Genomic DNA, 13,761 nt, shown 5'->3' on the forward strand with positions numbered 1-13,761 from the left:
AGCTTCTTGAAGACTTGGCTTTCCAACCCAGAGCTCATGACTTCTTTGATTATGACTTGCTTAGCGTTGATGCCCAGCAAAGATAAACGCTGGGTTTGGGGGAAGAAAGGGAGGCTTTAAAAAGCTTTGTTTTGCAAACCTTTTAATATAAATGTATGTGGTGAAGGTACAGTGTAGAAAATAGCCCCAGGAGAGGAAGATGGTGACTGAAAATCTGAAGGTCTATGTGCAATGGAGTTTAAGAAGCTGAATGAGTGAAGTAAACCTCACATGTTTGGGGGTCAGTGCAGCTTTAACTGAATATCTGAATAACAAGATAAAATAGATTTCTGTAGAAAATTCCATATACAGCCTCAGGAGTCAGGGAGCAGAGAGGTCAAGTCAGGCTAGTGCTGTATGTCCGGTTCACTGGACCTTATTTCCAGGGAGGAAAATGGTTAAATTACCACAAAGGTCAGGCTAGTGCTGTATGTCCGGTTCACTGGACCTTATTTCCAGGGAGGAAAATGGTTAAATTACCACAAAGGGACTTTTGGACGGTGATTTGTGAAATATGTAGCAAAGCATTGACATGTCCCTACCAGAAAATTGCACTGATTCGTTCCCTTTTGTGTCATTTTATTAAACTTTCTAGCACTTGAGATAATGTCTGATGATTTGGTGGTGTCTGCCCAGTGAGAAGGCTCAGAACAGTCCTGTCATCTCTGATGATTTTCTCTTTATCTTCATTCACCTCCTTTGGGTGAAAGTTTCATGAGCCTTTTCCACCTGCAGCAAGACAAGCTGCCGTGGAGATACACGTGCTCCTGGTGCTCCTAGGCAGTGCAACAACACATCAACGTTGAACACAGTAACTCAAGGGGCAGGGGACAATGGCAACAAGTTCCTGCCGGCGCATCAGGCGAGTCTCTGACTACCTCACCTTCCCAGGTGCCCTTGCATAATAGGCGTGAGGTTCTACAAGTGGAACCAAATAATGGCAAGGACTGGTTCATCTAGCTTGGAAGTGTTGCCAAGGTTAAGCTGGCCTACGCTCTGCATCAAAACTGCGTCCATAGAGAAAAAAAGAGAGGTCATTGTCATAGGATACTCACTTCTGAAGGGAACAGAAGGCCCAATATGCAGACTGGACCTACATCTTGAGGAAGTCTGCTGTCTCCCTGCGACCCAGGCTAAAGATGTGAAGAGAAAGCTTCTTACCCTGGTACAGCCCTCAGATTACTATTATTGATTTTTCAGGTAGGCAGTGATGATATTGCAGTGTGTCCAAGGGCAATCAAGAGAGACTTCAGGCCCTTGGGAGGTCTGGTTAAGGGATCAGGAGCACAAGTAGTGTTCTCCTCCGTCCTTCCAGTTGCAGGGAACGAGGGTAGAAACAGGAAGACCCACCAGATCAATACCTGGCTCCATGCCTGGTGTCACAGGCAAAATTTTGGGGTTTTTTGATCATGGGTTGGTTTACACGATACCAGGCCTGCTGGCGACAGATGAGGTACACTGTCTCAAAGAGGAAAAACGATCTTTGCATAGAAGTTAGCAGGGCTTATTGAAAGAGCTTTAAACTAGATTGGAAGGGGGGAAGGGACAAAACCAGTCTCACTAGAAATAAGCCTGGAGGTGATACACCAATGTTTGAGGGATGGTGTGATAGTGGGGTCCTTCAGTCTGCTGTCTCGGTGGAGGTAGAGATGGAGATCAGTGTGGCAGCAAAGACACAAGGGTTATTGATATGTTAGAAACCATGGAAGCACCTGAGAATGGTCACATAGGAATTAGGGCTTCTCCTGCCCAAAAGGGTGGTGGGATCAATACGCAACTGAAGTGCATCTACGCCAGTGAACACAGCATGGGCAAAAACCAGGAGGAGCTAGAAGCCATTGTGCAGTAGGAAAACTATGACGTAGTTGCCATCATGGAAACGTGATGGGATGACTCCTGCAACTGGAGTGCTGCAATGGATGGCTGTAAACTCTTCAGAAGGGATAGCAAGGAAGGAGAGATGGTGGGGTAGCCCTGTTATGTTAGGGAGTGTTTTGACTGTCTAGAGTTTAATAGTGGTGACAACAGGGTTGAGTATTTATGGGTAAGAATCAGGGGGAAGGCCAGCAAGGCAGATACCATGGTAAGAGTCGGTTATAGACCACCCAACCAGGATGAAGAAGCAGATGAAATACTCTATATAAGCAGTTGGGAAAAGTCTCACAATCACTAGGCCCTTTCTCGTGGGGGACCAGAGGTCTGCTGGAAGTACAATACAGCAGAAAGAAAACAGTCCATAAGGTTCCTGGAGTGTGTGGAAGATAACTTCCTGACACAGCTGGTGGGTGAGCCAACTAGGACCTGTTGTTTGAGAACAGAGAAGGACTTGTGGGTGATGTGATGGCTGGAGGCTGGCTTGGGCATAGCGATCACAAAATGATACGAGTTTTTGATTCTTGTAGGAGTAAGGAGGGGGGTCAGCAGAACTGCTACTGTGGACTTCTGGAGGGCAGACTTTGGTCTCTTTAGGGGCCTCGTTAACAGAGTCTCTTGGGAAGCAGTCCTGAAGGGCAAAACGAGTCCAGGAAGGCTGGACATTCTTCAAGAAGGAAATTGTGAAGGCACAGGAGCAGACTGTCTCCATGTACTGAAAGATGAGCTGGCAGGGAGAGCTTTGGCTGGAACTCAGGAAAAAAAAGAGGGTTTATGACCTTTGGAAGAAGGGACAAGCAACTCAGGAGGACTAGAAGGATGTTATGAAATTATGCAGGGAGAAAATTGGAAAAGCAAAAGCCCAACTAGAACTCAGTCTGGCTACTGCCATAAAAGACGTTACAAAATGTTTCTGTAAATTCATTAGCAACAAAAAGAGGACTAAGGAGCATCTCTATCCTTTATTGGATGTGGGCGGAAACATAGTGACAAAGGATGAGGAAAAGGCTGAGGCACTTAATGACTTCTTTGCCTCAGTCTTTAAAAGTAAGACCAGTTGTTCTCTCAGGTACCCAGCCCCCTGAGCTGAAAGACAAGGAGCAGAATGAAGCCTCCCTAATCCACAAGGAAATAGTTTGGGACCTGCTACACCACTTAGACACACACAAGCCTAGGGGACTGGATGGGATCCACCCAACGGTACCAAGGGAGCTGGCAGAAGTGCTCACTAAGCCACTTTCCAACATTTATCAGACGTTCTGGCTAACCAGGGAGGTCCGAGTTGACTGGAAGTTGGCAAATGGGATGCCTATCTACAAGAAGGACCTGAAGGAGGATGCAGGGAACAACAGGCCTGTCAGCCTGACCTTGGTGCCAGGGATGGTTATAGAACAGATCATCTGTGGTGCCATCACATGGCACGTACAGGACAATCAGGTGATCAGGCCCACTCAGCATGGGTTTATGAAAGGCAGGTCCTGCTTGACTAACCTGATCGATCTCCTTCTAGGACAAGGTGACCCACTTCGTGGATGAGGGAAAGGCTGTGGATGTTGTCTACCTCGACTTTAGTAAAGCCTTTGACACTGTTTCCCACAGTGTTCTCCTGGAGAAGCTGGCTGCTCATGGCTTGGGCGGGTGGATTCTCACTGGGTAAAAAAAAATGGCTGGATGGCGGGGCCAAGGAACGGTGGTGAATGGAGTTCAATCCAATCGGCGGTTGGTGACAAGAGGTGTTCCCCAGGGCTCAGTATTGGGGCCAGTTCTGTTTAATATCGTTGTCAATGACCTGGATGAGGGGATCGAGTGCACCCTCAGTAAGCTTGTTGACAGTGACACCAGGCTGAGCAGGAGTGTTGATCTGCTTGAGGGTAGGAAGGCTCTATAGAGGGATTCGGACAGGCTGGATCGATTGGCCAAGACCAATTGTACGGGGTTCAACAAGGCCAAGCACTGGGTCTTGCGCTTTGGTCACAACAACCCCATGCAGCGATACAGGCTTGGGGATGAGTGGCTGGAAAGCTGCCAGGCAGAAAAGGACCTGGGGGTGCTGGTCGACAGCCGGCTGAACACGAGCCAGCAGTGTGCCCAGGTGGCCAAGAAGGCCAACAGCATCCTGGCCTGTATCAGCCATAGTGTGGCCAGCAGGAGCAGGGAGGTGATCGTGCCCCTGTACTCGGCACTGGTGAGGCTGCATCTCGAATGCTGTGTGCAGTTTTGGGCCCCTCACTACAGAAGGGCATTGAGGTGCTGGAGCGTGTCCAGAGAAGAGCAATGAAGGTGGTGAAGGGTCTGGAGCATAGGTCTTATGAGGAGGGTCTGAGGGAACTGGGGTTATTTGGTCTGGAGAAAAGGAGGCTCAGGGGCAGACCTTATCAAAGGAGATTGCATTGAGGTTGCTACCCATCTCTTTTCCCAGGTAACAAGCAATAGGACAAGAGGAAATGGCCTCAAGTTGCACCAGGGGAGGTTTAGATTGGACAGAAGGAAAAAACTCTTCACTGAAATGGTTATCAAGCATGTGAACAGGCTGCCCAGGGAAGTGGTTGAGTGACCATTCCTGGAGGTCTTTAAAATACATGTAGAAGTGGTGCTTAGGGACATGGTTTAGTGGTGGACTTGGCAGTGATGGTATAACGGTTGGATTTGAGGTCTTTTCCAACCTAAACTGTTCTAAGTTTCTATGAAATGAAAAACAAAACATAGGAAGAACTTATTACAGCATCCTGGTGAGTGGAGTTTGTTAGCCAGTTGGAGAGTGGGAGCAAAATGCTCTAATAATAGTTAAGAGTCTTTTTTTTTTTTTTTTTTTTTTTTAAATGAAAACATTTCAAGAGAAAAATGAGGAAAAATAGAAATGGAGAGATGTGCTGTAAATTTCTCAGGGATGTAGCAGTGAAGAGATCTGTCTTTAGTTCAGAGGACAGAACAGGTTGGTATTAAGACATCATTTGAATGATAATCCAAAAACTATTTCTGAAGAAGAGCTTTAAAAAACCCACAAATCCTCCTCAGCCAGATTCCGAAATACATTTGATTATATCATGGACTGGAAACACTGAATAAAACAACAGATAAAACCAAAACTATTTTTAATCATTTAGATAAATGATATTTCTTTTTGCTAAATCAAACATTTGTAGTTGTTCGGGGTTTTTTTCCTTGAGTGAACGAATCCAGATTTTTTTCACTTGGACATAGTTTTATTTTTAAACACGGCTTCCAAAAATGCGTGCGTGTGGGATTGCAGTTGGGACCAGTGGAGAGCCGTGGCACTCTGCCAGGTGCTCGCCTTGTCCCTACGATATAGATGGATTGCCAGCATTCTGGAGAAAACAACCCCAAAACTTTAAACAAATTATGTTTAATGGAAATAAACTCTTTTTTTGCTCTCCCGTGTAACAATTTGGATAATGCACTGACTGTGTGTTTCTGGAGGACAGAGGAAGGGGGGAAGGGGAGACGAGGGCAGACATGGAGCTCTGTATGCCTGTAACTTGCTTTCTAGAGGATGCTTTGGGAAGTCTGTGAGGGGGGACTATAAAGTTGCTAAGCTTGGAGTGTTTTTTAGGTCCCAGCCAGCCTTTCTATTAGAAGGTAAGCAGGCTAGCTGTAGCCAGCTGTAGTAAGAGCATTTATCTAGTCGTTGTCTTCTTCCGTATATGGATTTGTAAGACCTGGAAAGGCATATGCCTTCTATCTGGAATTTTCTGTGTACAGCTTTGACACTGCCTTCCATGTCATTCACCTGAGTTTTGCTGGGTTTTGGTGTTAAGTGACAATGCCATGAAACCAATACCTGGTACTTTTTTTTTTTTTTTTTTAAATATAAAAAAGGGCCAGCAGAGTAGGCTATACCCTACTTCACAGAAGAAAGGGCACCATAGCCATATATCTGTTTTTTCAAGCTGGTGCTGTTAAATCTTTTCTCTCACTTCTGTTGCTATGGTGTTAGTTCTGTGTAAAAACAAACCTTTGGGTGATCATGTCAAATGCAAAGATCGTTTGGAGAGAGAGATGCTGAAAGAGAAGGGAAGTGTGAGGGCTCAAATTCCAGCTGATGACAGACAATGAATCAGTGTTTGTCTCAGCAGAGGGCCATCAGAAATTTTGCACTCTGCTTTCACAGAGTTCCACACCCCCACACCCCACACCCCCCCAATATTTTTTGTCCCCTCCTTCTTTTTCTTCTTTTACTTCTTTTTTCTTCTTAGTATATAAAGGGAAGGTGGATCTCTTCCAAATTCCGCACAGTCCAGGAATATTTGCTTTCCACAGCATGGCTGAGAACACAGAGAACTTATTCTTGCAAATGGTTTGATCCTCCAATCCACAAAATACTGGATCAAATTTTGAAGGTTTGTGTGGTTGAAATGTACCTGCTGTCTTTGTTAAGCCAATTGAAGTGGTCATTGAACTTCCTGCTGGAGGAGGTGCTTTAGCGTGCTCTCACTTCTAGGATTGCTTTCCTAGTGAAGGGTAAGCAGAACACTGTTACAGGGGGCCTTTTTAACACTTTCCAGTGTACAAAGTAGTTGGATTTGGTTTCGTTCTCAAAATATGCCAATTGCTTTTAGCTGGCACAACTGTTGTGAAGAAGTTATCTTGCCCAGATGTCTTACACTTCTGGAAAACACTGTGCTGAAAATGCCTGGATATGCCTTGAAGGCTTCTTTCTATTCTTGGCTCAAGGCTGAAAGGGAGGACTGTTTTCTTGTTTTCTGAATGTTTCTGTGCAGATTGAGCTGCAAGTGCAGGAAGAATGTAGAGGGGTAACCAATCTCAAATACTTATTTGCTTCTCACTTTTTTGAACTGGAAGTCCTGAAAATGGATTAATTCACATTTTTATACCTTGGCAACTAGGAACTTTCTGACCTAGTTAAATGGACCCTTTGTTTTGCTGTTTCCTTCCAGATGTGATAGGCAGATGAAAAAAATCTCAGGAAATGCAGTGTGGTCATCTGAGATTTCTTTTAAGGATATTAAGTGATTTTTCTGGAACTTGGTTGCAGATCATCTCCTTTCATGTACTTAGCCAAGCTGCAGTTGAGTTCATTTTGCCTTAATTTTTCAGACCCTTACGATTGCCTTTAGCCTTCGTGCTGCACTGCTTGTGGGAGTAAAAATGTAAATGCCAGGACAGCCAGACGTTCTGTGGACTGCCTCACCCAGCCACAGCTTACCAAGCATCCACATCAAGTTTGTCTTTACCGTTGCATAACCTACCATGTAGAGCTGCCCACCTGTGAACAATGCCTCTGTTAGTCTCCTCAGAAGATAGATGCACAACATGTTTTCCAGTTGTATTGCAATCTAAGTACTTCAAAGATAGTGCTAGAGCCTCAACATGTAACTGTTAGTAGGAGCATATAGTAATGGGCAAGCAAAGGTGGTCTCTGTTGGGAAGAATTGTCAGTCTTTTGGTTTGCTTTTGTGCCATAGCTAACTTAGTTACTCTGCTCAAGTAAGCCTAGTCCAGATAAGAGTGTTCACACAAGAAAAGCAGTTTGGCTGCATGGATCAGTTAGATTAGCAACTAGCAAATTATTGTAAGGCTGCTAGATCTTTGTTGTGTTAGTCTTACTGGTGCTGGAGCTCCAGCTATCCTGTCTTATCATTACCTTCCTTAAGGCACTCCTTAATTCACAGCAGGGCCATTTGTGTAAGGTGGGAAGTTTTATTAGGACAGAACTCAAGCTAATGAGACAGCAAAGACCAAGCTTCTATTGAAACAGTGCGTCAGCAGCCTCTTCTGCCCAGCCTTCCTCTCCCTTCTGTGCATCCCACCCCCTCCTCTGCCAGGGTTGAATAAAAGGGTTAGCAGCAATGGAAGGGAGCATGCATGCAACTGTAAAATCAGATGTGAACTTTAGTTTAGTGAGCACACATCTGTCTATCATTTCAAAGGGTTCCCAGTTTGGAGTTTACAAGGTTAAGTTGCCACTGATGCGGTAAATCTCACAATTGGTTGAAGAGCAGTGCTTGATAATGTGGCAGCTTTTGTGCTGTGGGCAGCCCGGTGTGTTGGGTGGTAGAACATGAGCCAGTTTGGGTACTTACACTGTACAAATGTCCAAATCTGGTAAGTAGCTTCATGGGATTATTAAGTTTGGTAGGGACCATAGGGGTCCATAATACATCATCTTGATCAAAGCAGATTCAGCATTAAGTTCAGACTAAGTTGCTTAGGGTTTTGTCCAGCCAGGTCTTGGGAAACCTTGAAGGATGGAGATCCTACAGCCTCTGTGAGACTCCGTGTTGCAACCAGACTGTCCTTGTGGTGGAATTTTTTTCCTGATTTAGTTGGAATCTCCACAGTTTTGATTTTTGTCCTGATAAATCTATGCTCTCTCAATGGCATTAGCCAGTTCTCTCAGTAAGCTTGCATGCACCCCATCAGGTCCAGTAGCCGCCTTTGCATTAAGATTTCGTCAAGAGATCACTAACTCAAACTTTTTCCAATACAGTGGTTCCTCTGCTCCTTGAACCCTGTCTTGGTACTGGGGACCAAGCCCTGTGACACATCGCAACCACTTCTGTGCCTTTCCACGGTGTCTGGGGCAGAGTTTCTGCACACCCCACCCCAAATCTTTGTCCCCTATCCAGCTAACTGCCAAAGTCTGCTAGTGGGAGTGCTCTGGGAACTGTACTCCTCCTTACCAGCTAAATAGCAGTTCCTTCAGCAGATAAATTTGCAGAGACCCTGAGTCACTTGGTTTTTTGTTACCTGTATTACTGTCCTGGGTGCTGTTTTATGCAGTCCCAAAGAGCAAAGGGCACAGCAGGCATTCCTTTTATTAGTGGTGATAATCTTTGTTGACTCATTCCTTTTCCATGTATGTGTAAGTACCAGGAAAGAGAGCTGAAGAGGGAAATGTTGGCTTAGAGTGGAGAAGCACAGGAAGGTGTTTGGATGAAGGGTGTTTGCCAATGACTTCACTGCTTTTTCATGGAATTAGATCTACACTGCTGAGAAATAAATGCCTGAGTAAAGTTTTCTGATGTTCAGTAGAACGTAAATTCTCAGGGGTTTGTGTAACATACCAAAATAAAGGCAGCGTGTAAAGAAAATACCTTCTGTGTGGCAGCAAAATCTTGGACGGTGGCAGGGACAAGAACCCCAGATCCTCCATATATTAACGAAAAGTTTCTCTCTGGTTTCTTCAGCTTGACCTTACCAAACCCATTGAAGATCAGGGCCCTTTGGATGTGATCATACATAAACTGACAGATGTCATCCTTGAAGCAGACCAGAATGACAGCCAGTCACTGGAGTTGGTTCACAGGTTCCAGGTGAGTGCTTCTTTCATAGTCCTTCTTCATTTCAAGCAGGAGGATGATCTTGGTGCAGCAATTCAATCTGTTTCCTGTGCAGTTGGTAGGGTTTGATGAGAAGAGCTCCCTGGCACGCTGCTGCCCTGCTACTGGTAGCCCAGAAAATTAGTTTTGTCAGTCTAAAGTGGACTTACACCTTTGGATAAGTTTTAGGTTGTATTGGTAAGGTTGGTAAGAACTGGTTTTGCACCAAATATTGTCCTGATGTCATTCCAAGAGCATGAGTGCTGCTCACAAAGAGAAACAGGTGTTTGCAGAGTCTTTTTACATGCATCTCTCCACAAGGAAAACTACTAAATTAATTTGGCCCAGTTCTGTCTGGTCTTCTTAGATCCTGGAATGCTAATTTCTGTAACAGCAAGGTTACTGTGAGTGATTCTGTCCTCTAGTGCTAAGAATCCTGTTCTTTTTTTTTTTTTTTTCCCTCAGTTTTACATTGAAGGTCAGAAATACACAGGGCATAGTGGTACAGAGAACTGTTTTCCCAAGGAATTCCTATCAGTAGTCTGAAAGCCAATGAAAATAATAAAGCAACACCTTTATAATTTTAAAAGCTGTTGCTTCTGGTGGATATCTTTGATCAAAGGGTTGTTTGGGTTTTTGTTTCTCTTTCAAAGAGAAGCAGAATTTAAAAATAAATTTTCAGAATTTTATGGAATATGCTTATGTCAGGTGGAAAAACTGCTCAGACAAATTCTGCAATTTTGACAACTTTGTTTTCTTGGGAAATCACGGAATGGTAGGGGTTGGAAGGGACCTCTGGGGATCTAGTCCAACCCCCCTGCTAAAGCAGGTTTACCTAGAGCAGCTTGCACAGGACTGCATTAGGCAGGTTTTGAATATCTCCAGAGAAGTAGAATCCACAACCTCCCTGGGCAGCCTGTTCCAGTGCTCTGCTACCCTCAATGTAAAGAAGTTTTTCCTCGTGTTCAGATGGAACTTCCTGTGCTCCAGTTTGTGTCTGTTGCCCGTAGTCCTGTCGCTGGGCAGCACTGAGAAGAGCCTGGCCCCATCTTCTTGACGCCCGCCCTTTAGATATTTATAAGCATTGATAAGGTCTCCTCTCAGTCTTCTCTTCTCCAGGCTAAAGAGACCAAGGTCTCTCACCCTTTCTTCATAGGAGAGATACTCCAGTCCCCTTGTCATCTTTATAGACCTCCGCTGGACTTTCTCCAGTAGCTCCCTATCCTTCTTAAACTGGGGGGCCAGAACTAGACACAGTACTCCAGATGAGGCCTCCCCAGGGCAGAGTAGAGGGGGAGGAGAACCTCCCTCGACCTGCTGGCCACACTGTTTTTAATGCACCCCAGGATACCATTTGCCTTCTTGGCCACAAGGGCACATTGCTGGCTCATGGCTAACTTGTTGTCCACCAGGACTCTTCTCCTCAGTGAACCCCTAACCTGTACTGGTGCATGGGGTTATTCCTCCCCAAGTGCAGGACCCTCCGCTTGCCCTTATTGAACCTCATTAGATTACTCTCTGCCCAACTCTCCAGCCTGTCCAGGTCTCACTGATTGGCAGCACCACCCTCTGTACACCTCCCAGTTTTGTATTGTAAATGATGTTCTCTTTGCTTAATGTTCTACGACTAGTAATGCAGAAAATATTTTATTTAATGGAGTCAATATTCTCTTTCCTGTAATTACGAAACTTTTCTGTTTCCTCCCACCTGTGTATTACTGAAACACACGCAGAAGAAGAAAAGATTTGACTTGTGGGTCTGGCCCTCTGCACCAGTTCTGAATAGCAGATGACTGTTCATCACTAAGTAGTGCAGGCATCCACTTCCCAGAGCACTGGAACCTTGTAAGCCTCGGAAGCAGCATATGGAGAGATGGACTTCAGGGGCTTTCTGCTCGCAGTCTTTCCCTGTTTCAGATGCTAACTAGTTTGCCTTCACAATATATTGTACATCCTATCAGTGGGAAGAACTGATGTCCAAAGAGGCAAAAAGGAACATGTGTTAAGTTGCTCACAGCTGATTGAGACTTGTGGGATTCCCCATTCCCAATTCTCACGTTGTTGCGTGCATTCCTGAAGGCCAGGCTTTAGAAGGCAGAGAGGGAGCTGCTCTGTGTTATGCTGTGGCACCTCCCTTGTCCTCTGGAGAACATGCTGGTAGGGAACTTGTTCTACAACTGCTTGCACAACAGTTGGTGTGTAATATCTAAGACACGTTTCTCCTATTCCTGAGCAAGAACTCTTCAATGGATGTGGTATACTTTTCATAAGAACTTCAGCTAGTCAACTTACTGTATTTAATAGCTTAAGGTCACAAGCTTATACTTCTTCAAGTACTGAAGTAAGAGCTGGAGGAAACAGTAATGAGTACAGAGGATGCGTTTTCCTAAAGCTGCAGTTAATCACCAAGGTGAGGTTCGGTATGAAACAGGGTAGAGCACTTTGCAGCTAGAGCCTTAGCTTTGGCTGAGGACTTAGTGGGCTGTTCTTGGGTCTGTGTGACTGCTGCTGCACTGCTGGAAGGTTCTTGGGTCTGTGTGACTGCCTAGAGGTAAAAGGACCTGGTAAAGCTAAATCCCTTTCCCCGATAGATTTCTTAAAGTAATTATAATAAGATACCTGGACATTATTCTGTGTACCTTTGTTACCATTTTAGTAACTTAATCCATTATTTTTGTATACATTAAGTATTGAAGCTTTGTTTTTAAAGGTATTTAAGTTAGAAAACCTGAGTGAAAACAAGATTTTTATCTAATGAGTTTGTGGGATAGATTCTGAGACTGTTGAGAGAGAAGCAGTATGCATGGATATATTATCCATATATAATTATGGATAAATATTCATTTATTCTTCAGTTCAGAGACTTGCTCTTTGTATCTTATTTTTGATAGTGCTTGGAAAAGAATAATGTCAGCTGAGTAGAGATGCAGTAGACTAAACAACAGAAAAATGCCCTTATGAAAAAAAAATGACAACCTAATCAAAACTGCAACTACATTTCCTAAGCTTTTGTCAGGAAGAAGGTACTCTATATAGTAGAGCTTGGATTTTTTTTTTCCAAAAGAAAGATATAATTCTGTTTCTGTACAGAATTGCCTACTGCAGAGATCTCAAATATCCACTTTTTTCTTCAAAGTGTACATGGTGGCAGGGGCAGGAATAGGAGACTGTAGACAAAAGCTTTGCAAAATGTGAAGAAATTGTAAGTTTCTGTGATGCTTATTGAATCTGTTTGCTACTGTCATGCATGATGGCATCGATTTTACAACCTGGACCTTCTAGTCATGCTATTTATGCTTTCTCTAGTGCTCCTCACCTGGTGCTGTTTCTTCACCCTACAGGCTAGGCCCAACCTGCATCCTTAGGTCTGTCTTTGCAGTCCTCAAGAGCTGACCGCAGTTAGAGGAGTGCTCTCCTGCAGCGTGTTAGGCTGTAAGCCTGAAGTTGGGGTGGAAGCTGAAGGGCTCTTTGGTTTAAGTGTAAATTTCAATGGCTGTTTGCTTTCAGACTTCTTGAGCCCTCAACCATAAGAGATTGGGATATGGGGGAAGCTGGATGGGTGGGAAGGAGTCTGTTGACTATTGTAAAGGCATCAGCCTAGACTAATGAGGAAACGAGGTGTACTCCCTGGAGGCTTATGTCCTCTGTACAGCAGTCCATGCTCCTGGTGGAAGTTTCTAGAGATACATGCATCAGAAAAGTCTGCAGACCCCTGATTTACAGGGCTATTCTTATTGGGACAGTATTATAACCTTCACTAGTGCTGGCAGATCTCACTTGGGCTGCCTCATTTCAGAGCAGCTGAGAAATAGTTGTATTCAATTCCCACGTACTGCGGTATGTGGCACTGGGACCCTTCCTGTTACACGCCTGTCAGCAGCTGCCACCTATTAGTGTACGTGCCTCCTTGTCATTCCTGTATGGCTCACCTGTCAGGTTGTGCCCTTGATCAAAGTCTGGAGGCAGTGCTCTGTGCTTCTGTTTCGCCGCAATTGCTCTTTTTCCAAGATGTAGTTGTCAGTGTCCTACAGTGAAGTTACTGAAACATTCATCTAACAGGTTGGTTAACTCCTCCTGAGTTAGAACTGTGGAGCAACTTGTTGCAAATTATTTTAAATCATAGCCCTAATAAAATCTAAACAAGCAAACTCACATTGCCCTAAAATCCTACTTCATCTGTTTGAGTATAGCCTTGTGTGCAAGTTCAGCAATTCAGCCTTGCCTCTTCTCTCCATCCCATTAGAAACAAGAAATCAAGAGTGTTACCATATTCAGGGTGATCCCCTGTTAAAGGAAGCTGCATAGTAGCATCTCTGTGCTGTGTTGTTTCTTAGGACTGTACTGCAGCTCTTGCTATCTTTGTTAATCTTGGAAATCACAGAGCTTTCTTTTTAGTGGCCTGTGAAGGAAACCAGTAAGAAACCTTCCTTTAAGACTGGGGCAAATAAATCTTACCACTCTGTATTTCCTGACCCAGCTCTTCTCTCCCAGGCTGCCAAGTTCGTCTGTGTTAACATCACCTCCTTTGTCTCCTGTGCCTGGGTTTTTT

General features: G+C 44.5%; 1 protein-coding gene across 2 annotated transcripts in view; it reads left to right on the forward strand.

The window, feature by feature from the left end:
• ITPK1 (inositol-tetrakisphosphate 1-kinase) overlaps positions 1-13,761 on the forward strand; it is a 158,565-nt gene that overhangs the window by 73,320 nt on the left and 71,484 nt on the right. For both annotated transcript variants that reach the window (XM_086463609.1, XM_086463610.1), the window contains exon 3: positions 9,081-9,206. In XM_086463609.1, the coding sequence (XP_086319735.1) occupies positions 9,081-9,206 (126 nt within the window). The remainder of the gene's footprint in view (positions 1-9,080; positions 9,207-13,761) is intronic.

Source organism: Leptosomus discolor, chromosome 3 (genome assembly GCF_034619465.1).
Source record: "Leptosomus discolor isolate bLepDis1 chromosome 3, bLepDis1.hap2, whole genome shotgun sequence".
Taxonomy (NCBI): domain Eukaryota; kingdom Metazoa; phylum Chordata; class Aves; order Leptosomiformes; family Leptosomidae; genus Leptosomus; species Leptosomus discolor.